General features: G+C 38.7%; 2 protein-coding genes across 2 annotated transcripts; both read right to left on the reverse strand.

Moving 5' to 3' along the window:
• Positions 1–736: 736 nt before the first annotated feature.
• On the reverse strand, positions 737–2,548 carry LOC131785627 (hydrogenase maturation factor HoxX-like). The gene has a single exon (XM_059102546.2). The coding sequence runs from the start codon at positions 2,546–2,548 to the stop codon at positions 737–739; it is 1,812 nt and encodes a 603-aa protein (XP_058958529.1).
• A 4,637-nt stretch (positions 2,549–7,185) lies between these two features.
• On the reverse strand, positions 7,186–8,278 carry LOC131785690 (DNA-binding protein D-ETS-3-like). Its single transcript, XM_059102621.2, has 2 exons — positions 8,200–8,278; positions 7,186–7,736 (listed from the first exon to the last, which is right to left on the reverse strand). The coding sequence occupies exons 1-2, from the start codon at positions 8,276–8,278 to the stop codon at positions 7,186–7,188; spliced, it is 630 nt and encodes a 209-aa protein (XP_058958604.1).
• Positions 8,279–21,492: the final 13,214 nt, after the last annotated feature.

Below are 21,492 nucleotides of genomic sequence, written 5' to 3' on the forward strand. Positions count from 1 at the left end.
GACGACTTTCGACAAACTTGTTCCGTGCTTTATTTTCATTTGCCTGCAGAAATCTTCCCTTTCAGGCAAGCTTACATAGAGTGGAAAGAAGCTGACGAAGCTTCCTGGAGACCACCACCATGACGTCAGTCTCAATCAAACAAACGAGTCTGGGAAAATCCCGAAAAGAAAACGCTTTACAGGAATAAACATTAATATGGAAAGACTTCACATTTGATTCAACTTTTTTGATGTAATACGAACTATTTTAAAAAGGCTTTTTGAGAAAAAAAGTAATTTTCAATGAAATGGATTTATTTAAACCTGAAGTTATCTGGTTATCTGTAATAGCTTCCACTTTTTCTTTTTCACGGTTAGTTTTTATTTTTTGTTGTCTCTTCACGTTTTTTAAAATGAAAGAAAACCTCGACAGTCTCACTTTTGGTTGTAACAGTTTTTAATTGATCCTCCTTTTCACGAGGAATCCACTCCATTCTCCTTAGCGCAATCTAAATAACTACGACTCTAAGCATTCTGAGTATAACCGTTTGACTTCTATTTAAATGATTCTTTTATCTAAGCGTAAATGAACTGCTGTGAAAATGTCTACTAAAACCCAGGGATTTAAGAAAAAAAAAGCGAACGGAACTTTCAGCTCCCGTAATTGTTCAGCGTTATGTCTTAGTGACCTTAGTACACACAGTAAGAAAAAGAAGCAAAGCTTTTGACTCTGCAGATTAACATCACACTGCCTGGCTTAGTGATAAACAAAGTATTTTCTGGCCATGTGGTACTCAGGATCCTGAAAGTTTCTAGCCATGAATGCCAGTTCACCTGAGCGGCATTCCTCAATTTCCTTCAAGACTTCCGGGTTTGCTTTTTGATTCTTTACTTGGGAAAAATGTTGCTGCAAAGACGGTCTTGCAAGGTACATTGCTTCTTCTTTAATCCACATGTCAAATTCTTCGACGCTGTCTCCTACACAACCATCCAGAAAACCAATTTGAGCGGCTTCAGAGGCCAGGATGGGTTCAGCACTGGACAATAACTCACTCGCCTTTTTTTGACCCACACGCTTTGGCAGAAAGTATGTGTGATATTCTGAACCATAAAGCTTCATTAGCTTATAGTGAGGATTCAGCACCACCCCATCACGTGCAAAGGCGAAGTCGCTAGCCAAAGCCATCATGGCTCCACCAGCACCAGCGTTTCCACGTAAGGCCGAGACGGTGATCTTTTTGCTGGTGAAGATGCCACGCACGACATCGTTGATTGCATTGATGTTCTTCCATGATTCCTCAACTGGGTCTTCGGCTGCTTCGATAACATTAAGGTGGATACCATTGCTGAACACGTCTCGGCCACCCATCAGAACCATTACCTTGCAAAAGTCATTCTCCTCCACCTTTTGCAGAACGGAAACCAGACGCTGACATTGGCTGGTGCTCATAGCTCCGTTGTAGAACTCGAAGTGTACAAAGCAGACGCCGTCAGGCGTCATACTTGTCCAGATATCCTGAGCTGTGTTAGGATAGGACCCGTATGGGATGGATGGAAAAGAGTCTGCTACGGTTGGGGCACCAGTTTTTAGCCACATGGTGGCGGGGAGTTTAAGTTTGTTTTTCTTGAGATGTGAAACCCATAAAGCCCCCCTGCCGCACTTGATTAAAACAGATCCATGGCGTTGGCCCAATATTTCACCAGGTTTTCCTGTCAGGAATCTAAGTCTTCCTTTCTCCAGATGTGCTCCAAAGAGGCGAAAGTCCTTGGTCCAGTTCCAATTGCCATCTCCTCCTTTCGCTCTAAAGCGACCGACTGCTCCTGGTGCTGAGTCAGACATGCGAATCTGACAGGCTACCTCGTCAGCTGGCAATTCCCAGTTCACAGTTCGGTCAGCCTTGGTCATGTTAGGGCGGCAGGTTCCCCTCACTTGTGGATTGTTGTAATTAAGTGGTCTGGGTGTCTGCCCCGATAAGAGGTTAGTTATGGCTTCCAAAGTAGCTTTCACGGCTGTTTGTGTGACTTCATTCACATACAAGCTCGACTTGGTGAGTGTGTTGACATTTGGGCGCCTGACAGGGAAGGTTTTGGTGCTCCAAATATCGCCTGCGTCCATCTCTGAGGCCGCCTGAAGGACGCTTACTCCCCACTCGTCCTCCATGTCATACAACGCCCAGTCAATAGAACTCATGCCACGGTCGCCCTCGATTCCAGGATGAACAATCCAACAAGGAATGTTGGGATTAGAAAACACTTCTTCTGGAATTCGTTTGGTGAGAAATGGACAAAGAATGAGATCGGGTTGGGCATCAAAAGCTAATTTTGTCATCTCTGCAGGCTCGTTGATCTCATGCACGGTGATGTTGTGTTGTCTCTGTCTTAGTTCCAGAGCCATCCTTTGACTGAGGCTGTTGTGCTTGTTTGAGAAAAAGAGAATGTTAAGTTTCTCTTTAGGCTTGAGTCGAGTGGAGATGGGATCTTGCCGTTGTAACTGAGACTCGAGTCGTCTTGGTACACGTGCAAGGTACCGTGGCTTGAGGAAATACCTCATCGAAGTCATCTGAGACATATTTCCTGACAAATCAAAACGGAAGTCAAATTTAAGTTTCAGTGAAGCTTATTTTACAGAACTTAATCGAGGTGCTGGTTTGGCATGGTTTTTCTCAGCTTCATAAGCAAGCTCCCTCCAGTTTTCCTTTGGTTTTTAATAAGATTTAAAAATAGGTGTAGAAGGAAACTGCATGTCAGCCATCAATTTATTCCACATACCTAAAAAAAATATTTGGTTAATGCGAAAAAGGGAAGTTTTCTGAATTGATATAAATTTTTCATTAAGTCTAAGGTGAACCATCCGGACGCTCCCGATCGCGTAGATTTTCAGAGTGCAAAGTCTACCTCCTCCATTCATGCGCGTGCAACAGACACGTGCCGCGTGTGACATTCGAAATACATTTGCATATAGTTGACAGCTCGGCTTTAGGTCTTACCCTTTGTGCTTAAATAATAACGTTAACCAAGAGAATAAATAGTGTTTACAATCTCGTGCGTCAATAGCGGCAATATTACGTAATCAAGTAGTCTAATCATTCATGGCTACGATCGCATGTGCGACACTCACGTGCGACAATCACGTTCGACAATCACGTGTGACTTTCGACAGACATTTTCTACATAATTTTGATAAATAGGTCTCGACCTCTTGCCGTATATAGTTTTATAATTAGCGACAACAACGTAAATATTACGTAATCAATATTATTTCAATCTCGCTACAATTTTGTAGCAAATACCTGCAAACAAAAAAAGTCCGAACGAGAATTGTAAAAGTTTTTACTGAGATGACGAACTGGACCAAATCAGGAGGTATAGAGGTTACATGGTTAAAAATATCATGGCGCAAAAGCTTCAAGTCTAAGTTTTCTTCCCCAGGTAGCACGGAGAACGTTTGCGTGCCCATACACCTTAAGTCCGAAACCTCCCAGCTCTGCCACCAAGTCTCTTTTGGTTTTAGACTTCTGTTCATGTAGCTCTTTTAACTTACGTTTACGTTTAACCTTTCTCAGCTCTGCCACTAACTCTCTTTCGATCTTAATACCCCTTTTGACCCATGTTGACCAATAGACCTTATGAAGTATGCAGCTGCTAAATATTGGCCACGCAATTGCAAAGAACTGAATTAATCTAGGGCTCGGCAAAACGAATTAATAGCATCCCTGATCCTACCTTTAAAGCAAGTGATTACGATCAGCACTAGGAGAAGTCGAGAGCCAACTGTCCACAAACGTGCTAGGTCAAGCAGATGATTAGATGTATCCAATGTGGCTCTTATGTAGTTACCCCCTTATGGAGTGTGATTGGCCGAGAATAATAGGGTCTTGTTTGTTTGCTCATTTGCCAACTTTCGATGTAGCCAGGCGTGTAACTCAAAACTCAGCCAAAAGTATCTATATCGGTGGCTGAGCCCAAGAGGTTATGTTAAAAGGTCAGTAATAGTGTTCAGACCAAGTGTCCATTTACAATATAGTAATACTTATATAAATTGACTTGCAGTCCATCCATTGTATTAAAACGAGATATTCAGTATTTATATGACAAATCTAAAATTTTTAGGCTCGTTCTCATAGGTTGATTGGTGAAGTGAAATGAGAGCATGTAAACACAATGACCACATTTCAGATTTGAGTTATTTTTAAAAGAATGTATTCAAAGATACTGGAGTATATCTTCAATTTTACGTTACTTAGGTCATCGAAGCACCCGTGTGATGCGGAGGATTTGAGTTATTTTTAAAAGAATGTATTCAAAGATACTGGAGTATATCTTCAATTTTACGTTACTTAGGTCATCGAAGCACCCGTGTGGTGCGGAGGATTCTCGAAAGTCTTCAAACAGAACCCGAGCAACACTTAAGGGTTTGCATAAATGTTGGGAATTTGCAAACCCCTCCTGGTGTTCAAATGAGATTTGTTATTTGTAACGAAATTTCGCGATAACGAGCGCAAAACTTGAGTGAGCTGTGTATCTGATTAGGGCTTCGGCACAGTAACATTCGGTGCTTAATAGCAAGATCCAAATTCATCACTCACAATGCACTCCCAAAGAGAGATCAGTTGAATGATTACTGAGATATTTTCCTTTGATTTGAAAAAAAAGCAGCTTAGTTTTCGCCATCTCGGGCTGTCTTGTTTCTTTAAATGGTCTCAACTCTTGTTTATTTGCGATCAATCTAATCATTTCGCATTTTGCATCCGCAGGCTTTCATTTTGTAATTATCATGGTAAAAAAAACCGCACGATTTTTAACAAAGAATTGGGAGGAATCCAGCGGACAAACCAAAGGTGACCTTGAAACGATCATTTTCACTCGAAAACAGAAATTAGCTGAAGTTGAACTTGAGATAGAAAGAGTTGTCTCGAAAGGCTATATACTCACCCCGAACAATTTAAAAAAAAAATTTTAATTGTATTATTTCAGCATGTTTAATTAGAATTCAGATCCACGATTACGTAATTTCCGCTCTTTGCTTGTTTGTCGGTAAAAATTTAGCCTGGAGGGTAAAGACTGAGAGCCCTTGCATTCTTTTATAATTGAATTAGGAAACCTGAAATAAGTTATTTAAAATCATACAGTTGCACCTCTCCTTACAGATTCCTCCATAACACAAGCAAATCTCTCTAAGTCCATACTATCCCACAATTACACAAGCATTCGCTCATCAATAGCACTACGGCATGATTATTTCTTTGTCCTCGAGAAAAATGAGCCAGCGGTAGGTCTGCAAATGGTATGACCCTCTTATCAGTCCCAGACCCTTTACAGACCTCACGCTTCCCTAAAGGCCTCCAACTTTCTCGCGGTCAATGAAACACTCGTGCCCAAGAGTTTAAAAAAAAAAAAACTCTTCTCGCACCGTATAGCCGTATAGTACCGCTCATAACGGGGACTTGATCGCAAGTCACTTCGATATAAACCGACAACGAACTGTTACTCCCGATCATAGAGAGAAAATACGGTATAAACTTAACCTTAACTTAACCTTAACGACAGACACTCTGGTGATCACTTGGTAAGCTTTGGTATATATTACAACATTTCCTGTTTGCAGTTAAACGAACATAATCGAAGGTGTCATATTGACCTTTATCAAACAGTCACCTCTGTAAGAGGGGGCATTAGAATTTTCAATTTACGGTTTTGGAAAATCTTTTAGATCGGTTTTTCGGTTTTGGGGTTTAAGTGTTAATTGCGGTTTGCAGATTTTCCACTTTTTAGCATTTGTTTTTCGGATTTGATATTCGATGTGGTTTTCGGTTTTTCCTTTTTTGTTTTTCGGTTTTTCTTCGATCTGAGCGGCAGTTTTTCGCCTCCACAGATCTCTCATAGCTGCGAAAATCTCTTTTTGCTCCACTTTTCACCTCTGTATTGGATCGATTAGGGTTTGGGTAACTGGAATGTGAAACTTTATTGGTTTTGATGGTTTTGCATGCGGTTATCGGTTTTGAGCAATTTTTTTTTTACGGTTTCGCGGTTTTGTATGATTTTTTTTCTACGGTTTTGCGGTTTTTAATAGACCCCAATGCCCTCCTCCTGTAGTACTGACGCTTTGTTCTGTTCCGTCTGTGTTCAAACCGAAGAGGTTCAATTGAAGTTGGTAAATAGAGAATAACACATGGGCCTACGAATTTGGATTTTCTCTTCTTGTTCACCTCAATATCTCAAGAGTGAGCGCAGCTCACTCTCTAGCTGCAGTTGTCGAGTTGAAAACGAGAGGAGACATTCTATATGTATCTTTTGTATATTATATTAACACCATAGGCCTTTTTCCTGACAAAAACATCGACTGCATTAATGAGTGAATGGAAATAATGACATTACCTGTGACAAGTCACTTTCGGTTTTCTTTTTTGTTTTGACCTTCCTCCGCTTCTGGAAGATTTTGAACGTCGCTGTCGGTGGACGATACGAATCATTCAGTGTTGTTAGCAGCCCTAATCCGAGAAAATTTCGACTAGGGACCTTGGATTAAGAATGGTGAACGCTTTGCCATTCATTCATCACTGAACATGACAGAGTGGTGCGAAATTAAAGGCGACTTAGGTGTTAGTGGCTGATTGACAATATTAAACGCATGTAAAAAAATTAACATAATCTTACATGCGTTTAGTTGCGACTTTTTCTCAGGGTTTGAAATCCTGTAAAACACCATAGTTACATGATAATATGGTTTATTGTATTCATCTATTCATGTAATAATATTAATTTAAATTGTGATACACTCCTCGCCCTTGTGATTAAGAAACTTTTTCCCACCTATACCAAAATAATGGTAGTGTAATTATCTTGATATACATAAGTGACAAGATCTACTGGAAGCATTATGTGCATTCCGATTGTTTAATCCAAAATTAATTACCAATTCTTTCTTTAGACATGTTTTTTCCTCCGTGACATCTTTATCACATTTGAATAGGTCAGAGTAAATAAATGTCGTTACCTTAACAATTTATCAGATGATATTCTTATGATTTAATAAACATAATCGTCAGCTGTGTTCCAAGTTGAAGCCAGCAATGACCATCGAAGAACAAATTATCTCCTGGCAGAGTCTCAACATGAATTGCCGAAGAGTTTGTAAAAAGAAGACTCTCTTTATCTGTTAATGTCTACCAGTAGAGAGAACGTTTTCTGATGAAGCTTCGGATTCTCTCACATCTCTGCATTTTGAAAACGTACGTCGTTTTTAAAGAACTGGAAACCATGAGTATTGGCAGGAATCTCGTACCTACCATTACTTGCGAACTCCATTGTGGCGGGATAACCGTAACTGCTGTTACTAATGAACCCCATTGCTGCAGGAAAATTGTTAATGGAGTCTGAATAGTGAAAGGCGTCATAACTAGATGGAATAGCATAGCTTTCTGTGTGACTCTTAGAAGCAGGATACGGTTTACTTCTGTAGTAACCGTACTGTACCTCAAGCTCTTTGAAGTTAAACTTGTAGGCGTACTTTCGACCGCGAATTTTGGTCAGTACTTTCTTGTGGTAGTAATAACGCATTGCACGGCTGAATTTTTGATAAGTCATGTTTGGTCTGCAATTTCTTTCTCCCCACAAAAGAGCCACTTGGTCCGGTCGACGGATCACGAATTCTCCATCGGCTCCTTCCCATGAAATGATCGACTGGTACCGCTGCAGCGAGAGATGGTCCAGAAGAAACTTGAAGAGCTTGCTTGTTTTCCAGAGTTTATCAAGTAAAACTGTCAAGAACAAAAGTAAAGAAGGGGTTATCAGAAAAAAAAAATGAATATACAGTCTTCTAGCCAATTACGTAGGAGAAGAAAACAGAGACCTTAGGCTGAAGAGGATGACAAGTGGTACTTTGAAGACAACTGGCATTTCCGTAAAATTATTTCCCTCTATCGGCTTATGCTTACGTGAATTTCGGTGAAACGTTGTCTAAAGCATTGAAGCAGTAATTTCAGTTAAAATCAGTGGGTGCTCTTGAATTCAATATTTTTTTAGTAAACATATGTAGATCCTGTCAAATATACTTCATAAGCCAAAAGGAAATTCGACAGTTCAGTTGATTTGTGCGAGTCAAAGTTATTAAATCATCATACATCAAATCATCATAAAAAAGAAAAGATTTTTAGTATTGCAAGTTTGCTCATAGGAAATCCTCATTGGGACAGTACGCAACCACACAGACCAAAAACTCACCACCATTGTTGAAACAAGGGCTTTCGCTTCCAGAAAAACGGCAGTCCATATTTCCTTCTGATTTCACAAATAAAGTCATCTCTACAGTTGAAGTAGACACCGACAAACAGCCACACCGACAAACAGCCACACCGACAAACAGCCACCACCGATAGCCACAGTGCGCCGAGGTGCAAAGCTTCAAGCTCATTTATAATATAGTTGTATTTACAAATCATATTTGTTTCCTGGCCAACTTAATGTTATTTCTCCAAGAGATTTCCTACCGTCGCTATAAACAATACGATGTTTTCAATTAAAGGGACGAAATAAAACCCGTTAACTGCATAGGACAGAAAACGGACCAATCAGTAAAAAGCGGTTTCCTTTCTACCGCAACTGCTCTGAGGGACTGTGTTGTTGCTATGGTGATCGTTGCTATGACAGCTGGAAATATTTGGTTACGTATTGTATATGCTTTTTGCTATGGGAACTTACTCTCAGTCAATTAATTATTCACAAATCGCAAAATGACAGAAAAAAATAATTAAAATGATGCCAATCACGACCTCGATCTATAATTACCTTTCCTAATTTTCGAGATATTTCTAACGCTGCTTTGATGTTTGGAAAGAATCATTTTTTACTACCTGCACAGTTTGATTCCTTCATGACAACATATACAATACCTCATCACAGAACTCACTGTTTCCAAGAAAACATGTCACTGATGAAACAATAGAAACAATAGAAACAATAGAAGACCCCAATTAAGCTCAATTAAGGTCAATAAAGGTCTCCTAAAGGGTGCCACGGTGTTGAAACACAGTTCAGAAGTTGTACAGGAGACAACTATCATATAAACTTCGTATCTCAGAGGCATTTAGTTACTTTACCAAACGACGAAAAAATATATCGATGCTTCTTTTTTTTTATTCAAGGTGCAGGTGAAGTTGAAATTGGCACATATTCAAGAGTACCTTCTGTTACTAAATGATTCTTGTTACTATGCGTCGTCGACGAGCGAGGTAGATTGCTGAAATCGGACAACAAACAGGAAACATGCTAAGGTATAAAAAGACAGTCTATAAGTTGCTATGGATCTCACTTTTAATGGTATCGTTTTATGCGCCATTTTCTTACGTTACAGCTGTCAGACTTATAAAAGGACCCTGTGCCACTGATGCAATACCATTTTCCCCCTTTGTAACTGTAAGAGTTATTATCGGACCCGAGGCAACTAAAGCAGTCACGGTAAGGTTGGTGCCCGTGAAAACGGGGGTTTTTCTCAATTTTTTCCTGAATCCTTGTGTCTATATTTGGGAGCACAGGGAAGAGAGACGAGCTGTGATTGATAAATTACGGGCCTTTCTTTCCTTTTTGCCGCTAGCAGTCACTAACGATAATAGAAATTGTTCTCCGTTCTAAAAAAACACACTTTTTACTGCAGTTTGTAGGCAGTTAGGACAGTGTCAGTTATATATAAGGAAATGTATGCTGGGATTATATAATTTGGGATACAGGCCCAGTCTTCCTCTACAGAAAAATGATTTATTTGAAAGTAATACCTGCCAAGGAACGCTAAAATTTACAACTTTAAATTTTTATGACATTTTGAATCTAATAGAATCCATTTTTTGCTTTCTACGGCTGCAATTTGAGAACGATATCCCTTGTGATTATAAAAACACGACCGGAAAAGTTTATCAACGTGAAAATCAGCCGTACATGAATTCACAGCCACCTTTAAACTTCCGAGAATTTTTTTTGCAATTGCACTTGCTAAAACTCAGTGTTCTAAATGATTCGGAACAATTCCAAATTAAAGAGAAGAGAACCAAACTTTTACGTAGTTTATATGATATAAGGGCAACTGCTGGATCTTCCCACCTGATATTTGAGAGGTTAAGTAAAAACAACTGGCGCTTTTGTAGTATTCAATCAGACTTTGATAAAACTATCAGTAAGAGGACCGAATTCTATGCATTCGTGAATCATAATCATCCTCATTAATTTGGTGGCATCAGAAATTTCATTGATAAAAATGTCTTTTACATCAAATCATAATTGTCGCTAATTATTCGCCGAGATGGGAAATTGATTAACTCTTTCCCTTCCTTCGATTTTTATCTTATTTTTGGCCGCAAGGGCCAAAGCAGTTCCCTCCGAGAGTTATTTTATTATATTTTTTGAGATTTTAATGAAGGCAATATTGAGAAAAGAAAAATCCATTATTTTTCGAAAATGGGTTTTACACTATATGATTCCTTATCTAGTGTAAATCTAGAGGCAACCCACGTGGCTGTTTTTGTCAAATTAAATTTGTGGCTCTTAGAACATTTTGAAATTGCCATGTCGTTCTCGATTGCTTAAAGTTATCAGAAAGTTTGCTCGTCATGTTGCCTGCAAACTCCTACCATAATCCCTCCATGGAGAATGCTAAAGTTGGTGAAATACTCTTAAGGTGTTCTTTGTTCTTCGATATCCTTAAAGACCTTGGGGAAACTTGGATTGACTACTTTTTTATTGTTGTGAATGTGATTCTTAGTGGAAGCGCAATCTTAGGAAATCTTCTGATCTTGGTAGCCCTTAAAAAGGATTCTCGTCTACATCTTCCATCTAAGCTTTTGATTCGTTCCTTGGCGTCGACGGACCTCTGCGTTGGCCTTATTGCGCAGCCAAGTTTCGTTGTTTATCTTGTTTTAATTCTTAAAAAAAAATTTAGCCTTTGTGAAACATCTGAAAATGTGGCCAACCTTTCCTGTGTTGTTTTTACTGTCATTTCGCTATGCACATTGACTTGGATAAGTGTGGACAGATTCCTCGCCTTGCAGTTGGGAATGAGATACCGACACTTTGTTACAGCGGCCCGTGTTCGTAGAATTGTTGTTTTCTCCTGGTTGCTAGTTTTAGCGAATGGTACGTTTCAGTTTTGGAAACATAATTTCTTCTTGGTTATTCTGACATTTATTGTGATAATATGTCTTATACTAACAATTTTCTGCTACACCATGATTTTCGTCACTATGCGGCGTCGACGCGCGCGGCAGATTGCTGAAATTGGACAACAAACAGGACACATGCTAAGGTATAAAAAGACAGTCTATAAGTTGCTATGGATCTCGCTTTTAATGGTATCGTTTTACGTGCCATTTTCTTACGTTACAGCCGTAAGAATTATAAAAGGACCCGATGCCACTAATGCAGTATGGCTGGTGTCCATGGCTACGGTGGTTTTTCTCAATTCCTCCCTGAACCCATTTGTTTATATCTGGAAGATCAGGGAAGTAAGACGAGCTGTAATTTTGACGTTGCGAAATCTTTTCTCTTCCTGCTTCCAGCAGTAATTAATGATAAAAGATTCATAAACGACTGTGAAGAAATGAATATCATATATATGAATTGCGGATTGATAGATAGCGATCTTTGTTGTAATGAACATTACTTGAGCAATAGTGAAGACAAAGCTCGGACAAAAGATTTAGGTTCGCACAGGAATTGAGCCCATGAACCCTCCGATACCGGTGCAGTGCTCTAAAACTAACCTTAAGGGTCAATTTTGTTCACGATCAAAGAAAATCCCCAATGCTACTGTCAATGTTTATTCCAGAGAAAAAACAAACGTTTTGCTGCATGTTGAAGAGAGGAGATTGTCAATTATACAACACGAAATCCACGCTCGGTCAGGTGGTATCCTTTGAGGAACAAACCCCAATCATCCAATACAGAGTGGAAACAACTAAAAATTGATTATTTTTCTTAGACATGTCGCTCTTTCGAGAGTATCTCTGTTGTTTCTTTGCCACGGTTTTTTCGTAAGCGGCTTTCTTAAACATATCCTCACAAAATATATTATAAGATCATGCAAGGCCAAGAAATAACCTATCAGCCAAAAAAAATATTTAAGATGGTATGCACGCTCTCATTGGTCGATAGGTATGCTTATAGATAAGGAAATGTAAACACTGAAAATGTCATTAAATAAACTAGAATATGATAAAAGCTTAAAAATCAATTATTGTGCAATGAACGCCCTTTCCAAAATGTAAACACTAAAAATGTCATTAAATAATCCAAAACCAGGAATATGATAAAAGCTTAAAAGTCATTTATTGTGCAATGAACGCCCTTTCCAGAATAGGTTGATTTTCCTTTCCTATACATGGAAAGTTCTCGACAAAAAATTGAACAAATTGCCTAAGGGGATTGTCGACAAATAACACGTATTTCATGTTTCCTCTAAAAGCATCATCTTCAACATAACCTCGTAAAGCTGGGTTCAATGCTAACTGAAACTCCAATAATCCTTTCCGGCTTCCAAGATCTTTCCATAAACTCTTCTACCTGCCTGCCATACATTACTTGTTAGTTTAGCTCTGAGAATTTGGTGTCACACTGATCCAACTGATTATCCTCCTCCTGACATCTTTCTTTCATCTTATCAACATTTTGCTTGACAAGTTATTGTTAATGTGACGGGAAATGCCCTTTTGGTCATTATCAAAAAGGTAAATAAGTATTTTCTTGAGGTCTAAAACTGTATTAGTGCTTTTTTCATATGCCTCCATTATGCAAATTATTGAGTAGCAAAGAAACCGTCTTATGGTGGAGGAAAAACTGGTGGAAAAGCAGAAAAGAGAGGATGAACAAGGGAAGAGAGCTGGATGAGGAGAGAGGGATGGCTATAATGTAGGAATATATAAGTGCGGGCGAGAGATTTGATATGCAGTATAATTTTTGTTCCCTCACTTTATACATCACCTCAATAATTTGTGGTCCTGTAGTGTTTTATCAGATTTAAACGAAAGTGATGGGAGATGAATAACCTATTCGCCTTCCCTTAAGATAAAAACGTTTCCCTCCGGCCACACATTAGTGTGTCATTAGTATTTAATCACAATAAAAATCTCTTTAGTAACGGGAAATAAGTTTGAAATTATGATTTAAAATCGTCAACCTCATTTTGGTAAATGTTTTAGGCAACAGATGTGCACATGCTAAGCGTTGTTTTCTCCTCAATTAAGTCACATTTGTTAGGCTCTTAAAATATTTCATGTTGCACTATACTAATATCTTGGTTAATCAAATGGACCTTAGGTGTCCTCAGTTTATCGATATCCTTGGAGACCTAAAACCTACTTGGGTTGGCTATGTTTTCACTGTTTTGAATGCAGTTTTTAGTGGAAGTGCAATCTTAGGAAATCTTCTGATCTTGGTTGCCCTTAAAAAGGATTCTCGTCTTCATCCTCCATCTAAGCTTTTGTTTCGTTCCTTGGCGTCGACGGATCTCTGTGTTGGAATTATTGCGCAGCCAAGTTTTGTAATTTATCTTATTTTTATCCTTAAAAACAAATTGAGCTTTTGTGAAATAATTGAAGGGGTAACCAACGTCTCCGGCTCTATGTTTACAGTTATTTCGCTTTGCACATTGACCGGAATAAGTGTAGACAGACTTCTCGCTTTGCAGTTGGGAATGAGATACAAACACTTTGTAACAGTGGTCCGAGTTCGTAGAATCCTTGTTTCGTCCTGGTTGCTAGTTATTTTCAGCGCTTTACTGCACTTTTGGAACTTTGGTGTCTTCATGGGCGTTATGACCGTTGTTGTGGTGCTATGTCTTGTGACGACATCTTTCTGCTACTCGAAGATTTTTGTCATCATGCGCCGTCGACGAGCGCGGCAGATAGCTGAAACTGGAAAACAAACAGGACACATGCTCAAGTACAGAAAGACAGTCTACAAATTGCTGTGGATCTCCCTCATAATAGCACTGTTTTATCTACCACTTTCAACCTTTATAACCGTAAGACTTATGCTCGGAGCCGAGGCAACCAATGCAATATTAATGGTACTCCTGACTACGGTGGTTTTCCTCAATTCCTCTTTGAACCCACTTGTTTATATCTGGAAGATCAGGGAAGTGAGAAGAGTTGTAGTTTTGACGTTGCGAAATTGTTTTTCATCTTGCTTCTAGCGATAGGAGAAGGGGTTAAGGCTAGGGTTAGGAAATGCATACTTGAATTGTATGCTTTGATGTCAGTGACCCAGGACGACTTCTTTCGCGATTACAAAAACTTGACTGGCCAAGTTTTATTGGGATTAATTCATCTGTACTTGTAATCACAGCCTTCTTGAAATATCGAAGATTTTAGTGAAATAGAACTCTTGCTAAATCTCTTGCTAGAACTCAGTCTCTTGAAGAATGTCGAAAACATTTGGAAATAAATCGAAAGAAGCCAGCTGCATACATAGTTAATGCAATTTAATGGCTACTGCTGGATCTCTCCAACTGATGTGAGAAGTCAACTATCACAATATTTGTGTTTTACAGCTGTTTGCTAAATGCATCTGACGTTTAGTTTAAGTGAAATTTTATGTTTCTAACTCTATGCTGATAAAAAAATGTCGATTTCGTCTTCGTCAACGTTTTCCAAAATATTGAAACGTAACTAAAATCCCCTCCCTTAGTACAATGGGAGGTTGTCCTTTAGCTCTTACGTTCCGCTATCAATATATATTCTCTAAGATAACTTATGTCCCTTATCTAATAACATGTTAATGGACCGAATATGTCCTAATAAGTCTATAAGATTTATACTACTCTCGACTACTACAACATTAGATTTGGACCCACACCGATAAGCCTTAATTATGCTTAGAACGTCGAGGTTATGTTTGATCTGTTGCTTGTCAACATCCGTTAATTCTTTACTTACTTTAAAATAATCTAGTACCGAAAAGAGAAAACGTCGTGGTTTACACTTCAAAAGGTTTTAATAAAAATGTTGGACCAATTATTTATATTTCTAGAGCGAGAATTGTGTACCTTCTTTGCTTTAAAGGAAATGAAACGATTTCAATTTAGGTCTCAAATACTGAATTATTTTCTTTCCGTGCGGTACAGTGATAGCCAGGACTGAGGTTCTGTCTTCAATGAGGTTATTACAACCGTCAATTTGCAAACAAATACGAGTGCACTTAGAATTCTCGGTTTAATGCGTTGTCAATTTCCCTAAGGTATGGGGAGGTACGAAATTAATTTTTTAACTGTTGTTCGTGTCTTAAACATTTTACCTTTACGTCAAAGTTCTTATGACCTAATATCTGGAGCAACATGAGGTAAGTAAAAAAATTATTATAGTTAATCACATGATTTCGAGTGCAATTTGGAATAAATAAGCACGAGTAAATTTTTTAAAGACTAACAAGTGCTTGTTTTTTCCAAATTGCACGAGAAAAATCATGTGATTACGTGTTCATAATATACATGGAAAAATACGAGATGGCTTATCATAATTAAGCATAAGCAAAGCGCGCGTATCAAGTGCAAAAATAATTTATTCAAACCGTGCATTCGGTCAAAACAACCGCGCACGATCAAAACAATAATATGCAATGATATCTTCACATCTTGAAGGCGCTAAACAGTTTAAGGGATTGTTCAGTCTGTCTCCAAATCACTTTCGATGAAATGGAATCGTTCTTTCCGAGGTTTAACAATTTTTTTTTAAATTTCGGCGTTGGATCGCTCGAGCAAAGTGTTAAGCTGGGTCGGCTCGTAATTTTCGATTTCCTTGGCAATTCCTTTCTCTAAACACCACTTTTTCCAAACCGACAACCAAAAACCAGTGCTTTCTACAGTGTTTTCTTTGTTCAAGCTGTTTTTCAGCTGCGGTGGCGAAAGAAAACCTACTTAAAACGCTGGCCTTTGTTTCGCTCGCGAATTTCAAATTTTTAAATTTTGTTGCGACATCCAAGGCTCGCATTTGATTGGCTATCTGTGAGTTTCTTTGATTATTGACCAATCAGAATATCTGATTTGTTCTTTGTTTTGCACTGAATTAACCCTCTTCTGCACTGAATTAACTCTCTTCTGCACTGAATTACCTGAAAACTGCATTTATCTTAACCAATCAGAACTGAGTAATTTTTCCACGTATATTATTAAGCTAGTAAATAATATCTCCAATAATTTCTCTTTTCAGAATAACATCGAGTTCTGAATCGATAGAAGACTACTATTACTGTTTGATTAAAGCAAGAGGTGTTTTCTACCTGTGTAGTGTTAACCTTTTCATCGTAATTAAAGAAGGTCATGTTTAGTGATCATGAACAGAGAAAAAGAAAAAGATAAACTTTAACTGAAAGCAACGGAGATGCGAGCAATGTTAGCTCGTCAGTCACAAGTAAGTTTTGTCATACTTGTCAGTTCTAACTTAATCAACAACGTAAGTCACTCATTTTCTTAGGTAATAATGTAATAATAATAATGAAGATATCATTTTACTTTCTCAAGTAATACGTGGAGTATAGATTAAAAAGAAGACCTTCTTGTGAATTTCTGTTTTATTGTTATGTTGAGAGAATACGACGATAATTCAAGCTGTAATTCAGTAGTGCATGAACAGGTGCAAAACTCTGTCGGTCAAGAAAGAAAAGAAAAGAAAAGCTCGTAGACCGTATTTCACACGAAACTACGATAACTGATAACAAAATCGTGGGAAAGTTCTACGAAGTTCGAGGCGTGGATTTTCCCGTTTCGAGAAAGGCGCAAAGGAGAAACAATTTGGATTCACTAAAGGAAAACATCTTTTATTTTATTTTTCCCCTGAAAACTGAATATCTGCTTTAGAGGAATCTGCCGCACTTAATGGTTGTTTTTTGTGGGTACAAAAACTCTTTTATCGGCGTCCATCCGGTAATGACCCCCAAGGACACCAGTAATACTGGTCAGGCTCTAATTTACAAACAGTATTATCAAAGGCATTACCTTCAATACAATTTTGCTGAAAAGGTTTTGTAGTTGCTTGAGTTGATCAAGCTCCTTCTGATAATCACGGTTATGTAAAATAAACTTACTGTGAATTTATGATTCCACTTTGACTTCGGTTTTTAGGCCGAAAAAGAATCCTAAGTGTATATCAAGTGTTAGTTTTATCCGTGTAATAAGATCATCAGACGAAGGGATTAATTTGCAATTTTACCTCGGGGCCTATCGGAAATGAAAACTGAATGTGATTCCTATAACTTGACATTATAAGGGTCTTTATCATATCCCAAATTATTTATCTTGGTCTCTAATATCTGGCTTTCTGAAAAAACTTTTGTAGTGATGTCACGAACTGTGAACTTGACAAGATTGTATGAAGTTGTGCAACGCATCGAGCGATTACCATCCGCAGAGTGAAACCATTGAATGTTCTAATTCACTTTCAAATGGAAAACACGAGCTTAAGTCTCAAGTCTCATGAGGTAACCGAATGCACTGTGTATATATACATGTTCGTCAACTGTGCAGGGGACAAAGAACGCGCCTTCACAACACAAGGGTTCTTGATCACAAGGTTTAATAATCGAGAGTTGCACACTCAGCATATTTTCTTAACAACACAACAGGATCGGAATTGGAGTCTCATCTTTGGCTAACAAGCTTCACCTCGCAAGTAAAAACCTACAAAACAAACACTTAATCACTGTTGGAACGGGATTTGGAAATACACGAGCTCCTAAGACTCACCATACGATGAGAAACTCCCGGCGACTAGCGCGTTACAAAGCACATGGTTTCTTTCTCGCTACACGACGACACTGAGACGCGCTCACTAAGCATGCTGGGAGTATAAATTACAAAAATGGAATGGAACGGACTTAGGAAAACAAAATTGTTCTCTTGTTGAGGATTGGCCTCAACACCAACCTCAGATCCGTCTGGATAATTTTTTACCATCGCTTTCAACGTTGCTATTTGTTTAATGGCAATCGTGGGAAACGTACTTATCTTGGTGGCTCTTCATTCGGACTCTCACCTTTTTCCAACATTTAGGATGTTATTTCGCTCTCTGGCATCAACTGATCTTTGCGTTGGTCTTATTTCTCAACCTTGCTTTGGAATCTTCTTATTTTCGGTGATTACAAATCGTATACGTATTTGCAAGATAATAGAAGGTATCCTACATGCCAGTAGCGCGGTACTTTGCGGTATATCTCTTTCCAATCTGACCGCAATAAGTGTGGACAGACTTCTCGCTCTGCAACTAGGGCTGAGGTACAGACAAGTTGTGACTTTTCCACGAGTTCGTGGATTTATTGCTCTCTCTTGGCTGGTGTATACGTCACTTGGCTTGCTATACTACTTGAACGAAGATATTTACTTGATTATTTTGCAAGCAAACACACTCTTATGTATTCTTCCCTTAACAGTTTGCTACATGAAAATCGTTGTCACTATTCGTCTTCGTCAAGCTCGGATTTACGAACGGGCACAACTGAATAATGTCAATCCAGGCCGTCTGCAAATGTACCAAAAAACAGTAACTTATTCAATGTGGGTTTCACTTGCAATAATATTCTTTTATCTTCCATTTATGGTTGTCATAGTTTTCAGATTGATTCGCGGAAACAGTCTTTCTCTTGTGCGTGTAGAAGGCCTCGCGGCATGTTTGGTTTTCCTTAACTCATCGTTGGACCCATTTATTCATTACTGGAAGATCAAGGAAGTGAGACAAGCTGTGAAGATGACGGTCAGACGCTTTTGGCCTCTCTCCACGTAGAAATAACGTCTGGCATAGTTATTGAGAAAGTGCTACTAGTTTGTCTTTAACTCTTAGCAATGGGTCATATATTTTTTTATCAACCGAGTCTTTTATGTGTACGTTGCTAAGTTAATGAGGGATGGAATTTTTTTTTTCTGGCGTCTGATAATTGAGTCCAATAATATAGCTGTAAATGAAAAAATCAGAATTGGTCGATTATTTGATTTTTGAAGGCCCTGTCAGTTTTTAGTCCCATTCAGTTTTTACTTCAAAGTATATCACAAAGAATCGTATACGCACCAAGAAATGTTGCTGCCATAGGAATGAGAAGTGTCAACTTTGGCCTACACTGTAAATCAAGAGATTACAATCTCTTGTGTAAACTAATTGCTAAATACAGTCGGGATGATTGTAAAAATATTCGTTTACAATAAGACGAAAAAACAATATTTTACTGCACATCTGTGAGTGGTTCCTTTACACTGTACCTTAATTTATTTTATAGTGACCGCAACACAGTAAAAATCTTTCCTGTTGCCCTCGACCTTCATATCAAACATATTATCTTTCCAGTTGATAAATTTAATGTTCAACAATATTTATTTGGGTTTTTAATTTGAGGACTTACCTCGCCCAGTCATCATTAGCAAGATCACAATGAGTATTACTCCTGGACCAAAGAGAATGCATTCAATCCGAATAAATCCGGGTTAATTGTACTTGAAAATACGTGAGTCTCTTATTTTCTTTTTCCGGTAGAAGTTGCGTGAAATAGATTTCATTTCTAAACCTTTCTCGCGTTTCTTGCCATCCGAAAGCCTGCACATCAGCGCGCTGATCCTTTCCAAAGCCATTTCAGGTCTCACACTCAAATTTTGTTGTATCTCGTACTTAGCAAGCTGCTCACATGAATATTTTCCAACTAAGATATGAATCACACATATCCACCATTCTTTGTTCATTGGTGCATCCCAGTCACCAATCTGCCTCCAAATAAATTCAAAACGAGAGAACACAAGCTTTAAAAGTCAAGGAGGGCGAAGGAACGTCTCCAATTTTCTCCATGTTGAATTTCCTCATTTGTTCTCTTTCACCGTTGAACGGCCAAAAGACAGAGGTTTCATTAAAAGCCGGTTAATGTCGGTCTGCCGCCGCCTACAGGACCCCTCCCCTACCGCCATCTGTTTCGCATGTGAGCAGGCTCTCTAGTTTGGGTTTCACCCGTCGACCTTCTCTGGGCGTGGCTACCAATTACACCATCAGCAGCAACTTATTGAAAAAGTTATTAAAACGCCTGTTTAAAGATCCCGTCTGAAAAAGTTATTAAAACCACTGTTTAAAAAAAACTGTCTGAAAATGTGAATGGAATGTCTTGACGCGGGGTCGTTTTCGCTGTCACTACTGGAGCATGGGTAGTCAGAGTAGTTAGGAGAGCCTGGACAGGAATGATTACAAACGCTACACGAACTTGCTTTACGATGACTAGAACTGTATCCATTCCGTCCCTCTACCGTTATTGTTAGATAAAAGTAGGTTACGAAGTATGAATAATCCGCCAGAACTGTACGGTTTAGGAAATTCGGCGTCTTCGTGTTGCATCATGGCTTAAAACTTGAAGTAGTGGCATTTTGATAACATGATTTGGTTGGGTGCGAGAAATGACTTTAGACATGCGAAATAAAGATAAATCTTGAATACAATAACCATTAAAACGTGACCAAGTTAAGAGTGTTGCATCATTTATTTTATAAATCACGGCAAGAAACCCGCTTTAACGAACGCGGTCTGAAACTTGCTCTTTGTTCCAAACAAATTGTAATAATTCTTTTGATCGGTTCTGTTGCAAACTTTGAGTAGTAATTGAACCTTTTACTGTATTTAGTGCATTTAATGTATTGGTAAATTTGTTTCACCTCACCGGAGTTAGGTGAATGTTTGACAGTCTCAACTGTCTCTTTCTGACCAAGGATTTTGCTGATAGAAAAGGAAAGTGGTTTGGTTGTAGGTGGTAGGGAAGGTCCATCAGGAGAGACACTGGACGCTTTTAAGCAAAGGGTGGAGAAGGATAATTCCACGGGTGTAACGGCGACAATTTTTAAGTGATTTCTCTTCATCTTGGTAATGACTCACAGATTGCTTTTGATCCGAGAGAGCTTCCATTTTATATCGTTGGTCACCCGACAGTTCGCCGGTCATTTTCTTGAAAGCGAATCGACAAACGCTGAACGGTTGTTTTAAAGGATTTGAAAGAATATCAGCTAAAACAATTGCACGCCCGGAATTGATGAAAAAAAAATCACTTGTGATTGGGCGCAATTCGGTATAAAAATCGCGCGCAATTTTAATTTACATTCAAACTTTCAAAACTCGCCGATGATTAAAGAGATTCCTATGTTCAGAGTAGAACCTCTCAGCGGCTAGAAATGGCCTCATTTACTTGAAAGTTGTCGGGACCTCTGAAACATAGTTGCCAGCCTCAGATAAAAAAACATAACTCCACTTCATAACTTGCGTGGAGAAACCTGGATAAAAGGATGTGGGCCATGGGAACGATAAGTCATGCGCGGACAAAGGTTGCGAAGGTGTTTGCAAATACCGCCACTTGCCGCATTTCATAACATAAGGACAAGAATACCTGGCAAAAGTTTCAGAAACCATAAAGGGCTAACTGTCATCATAGTACGTCGCTCTCCTTTTAAGTCATTGTATTTAGCTGTTGTACGCGTAGAGTGGGGAAAACTGGTGGAAAAGCTGAATGAAAGGGATGAAGAAGGTAAAGGCG

Source organism: Pocillopora verrucosa, chromosome 4 (genome assembly GCF_036669915.1).
Source record: "Pocillopora verrucosa isolate sample1 chromosome 4, ASM3666991v2, whole genome shotgun sequence".
Classification (NCBI taxonomy): domain Eukaryota; kingdom Metazoa; phylum Cnidaria; class Anthozoa; order Scleractinia; family Pocilloporidae; genus Pocillopora; species Pocillopora verrucosa.

Coding starts and splice junctions, on each gene's coding strand:
- LOC131785627 (XM_059102546.2), bottom strand. CDS start 2,548: ATGTCTCAGATGACTTCGATGAGGTATTTCCTCAAGCCACGGTACCTT.
- LOC131785690 (XM_059102621.2), bottom strand. CDS start 8,278: ATGACTTTATTTGTGAAATCAGAAGGAAATATGGACTGCCGTTTTTCT. Junction 7,737..8,199: donor CCCTTGTTTCAACAATGGTG/GTGAGTTTTTGG, acceptor TGTTCTTGACAG/TTTTACTTGATAAACTCTGG.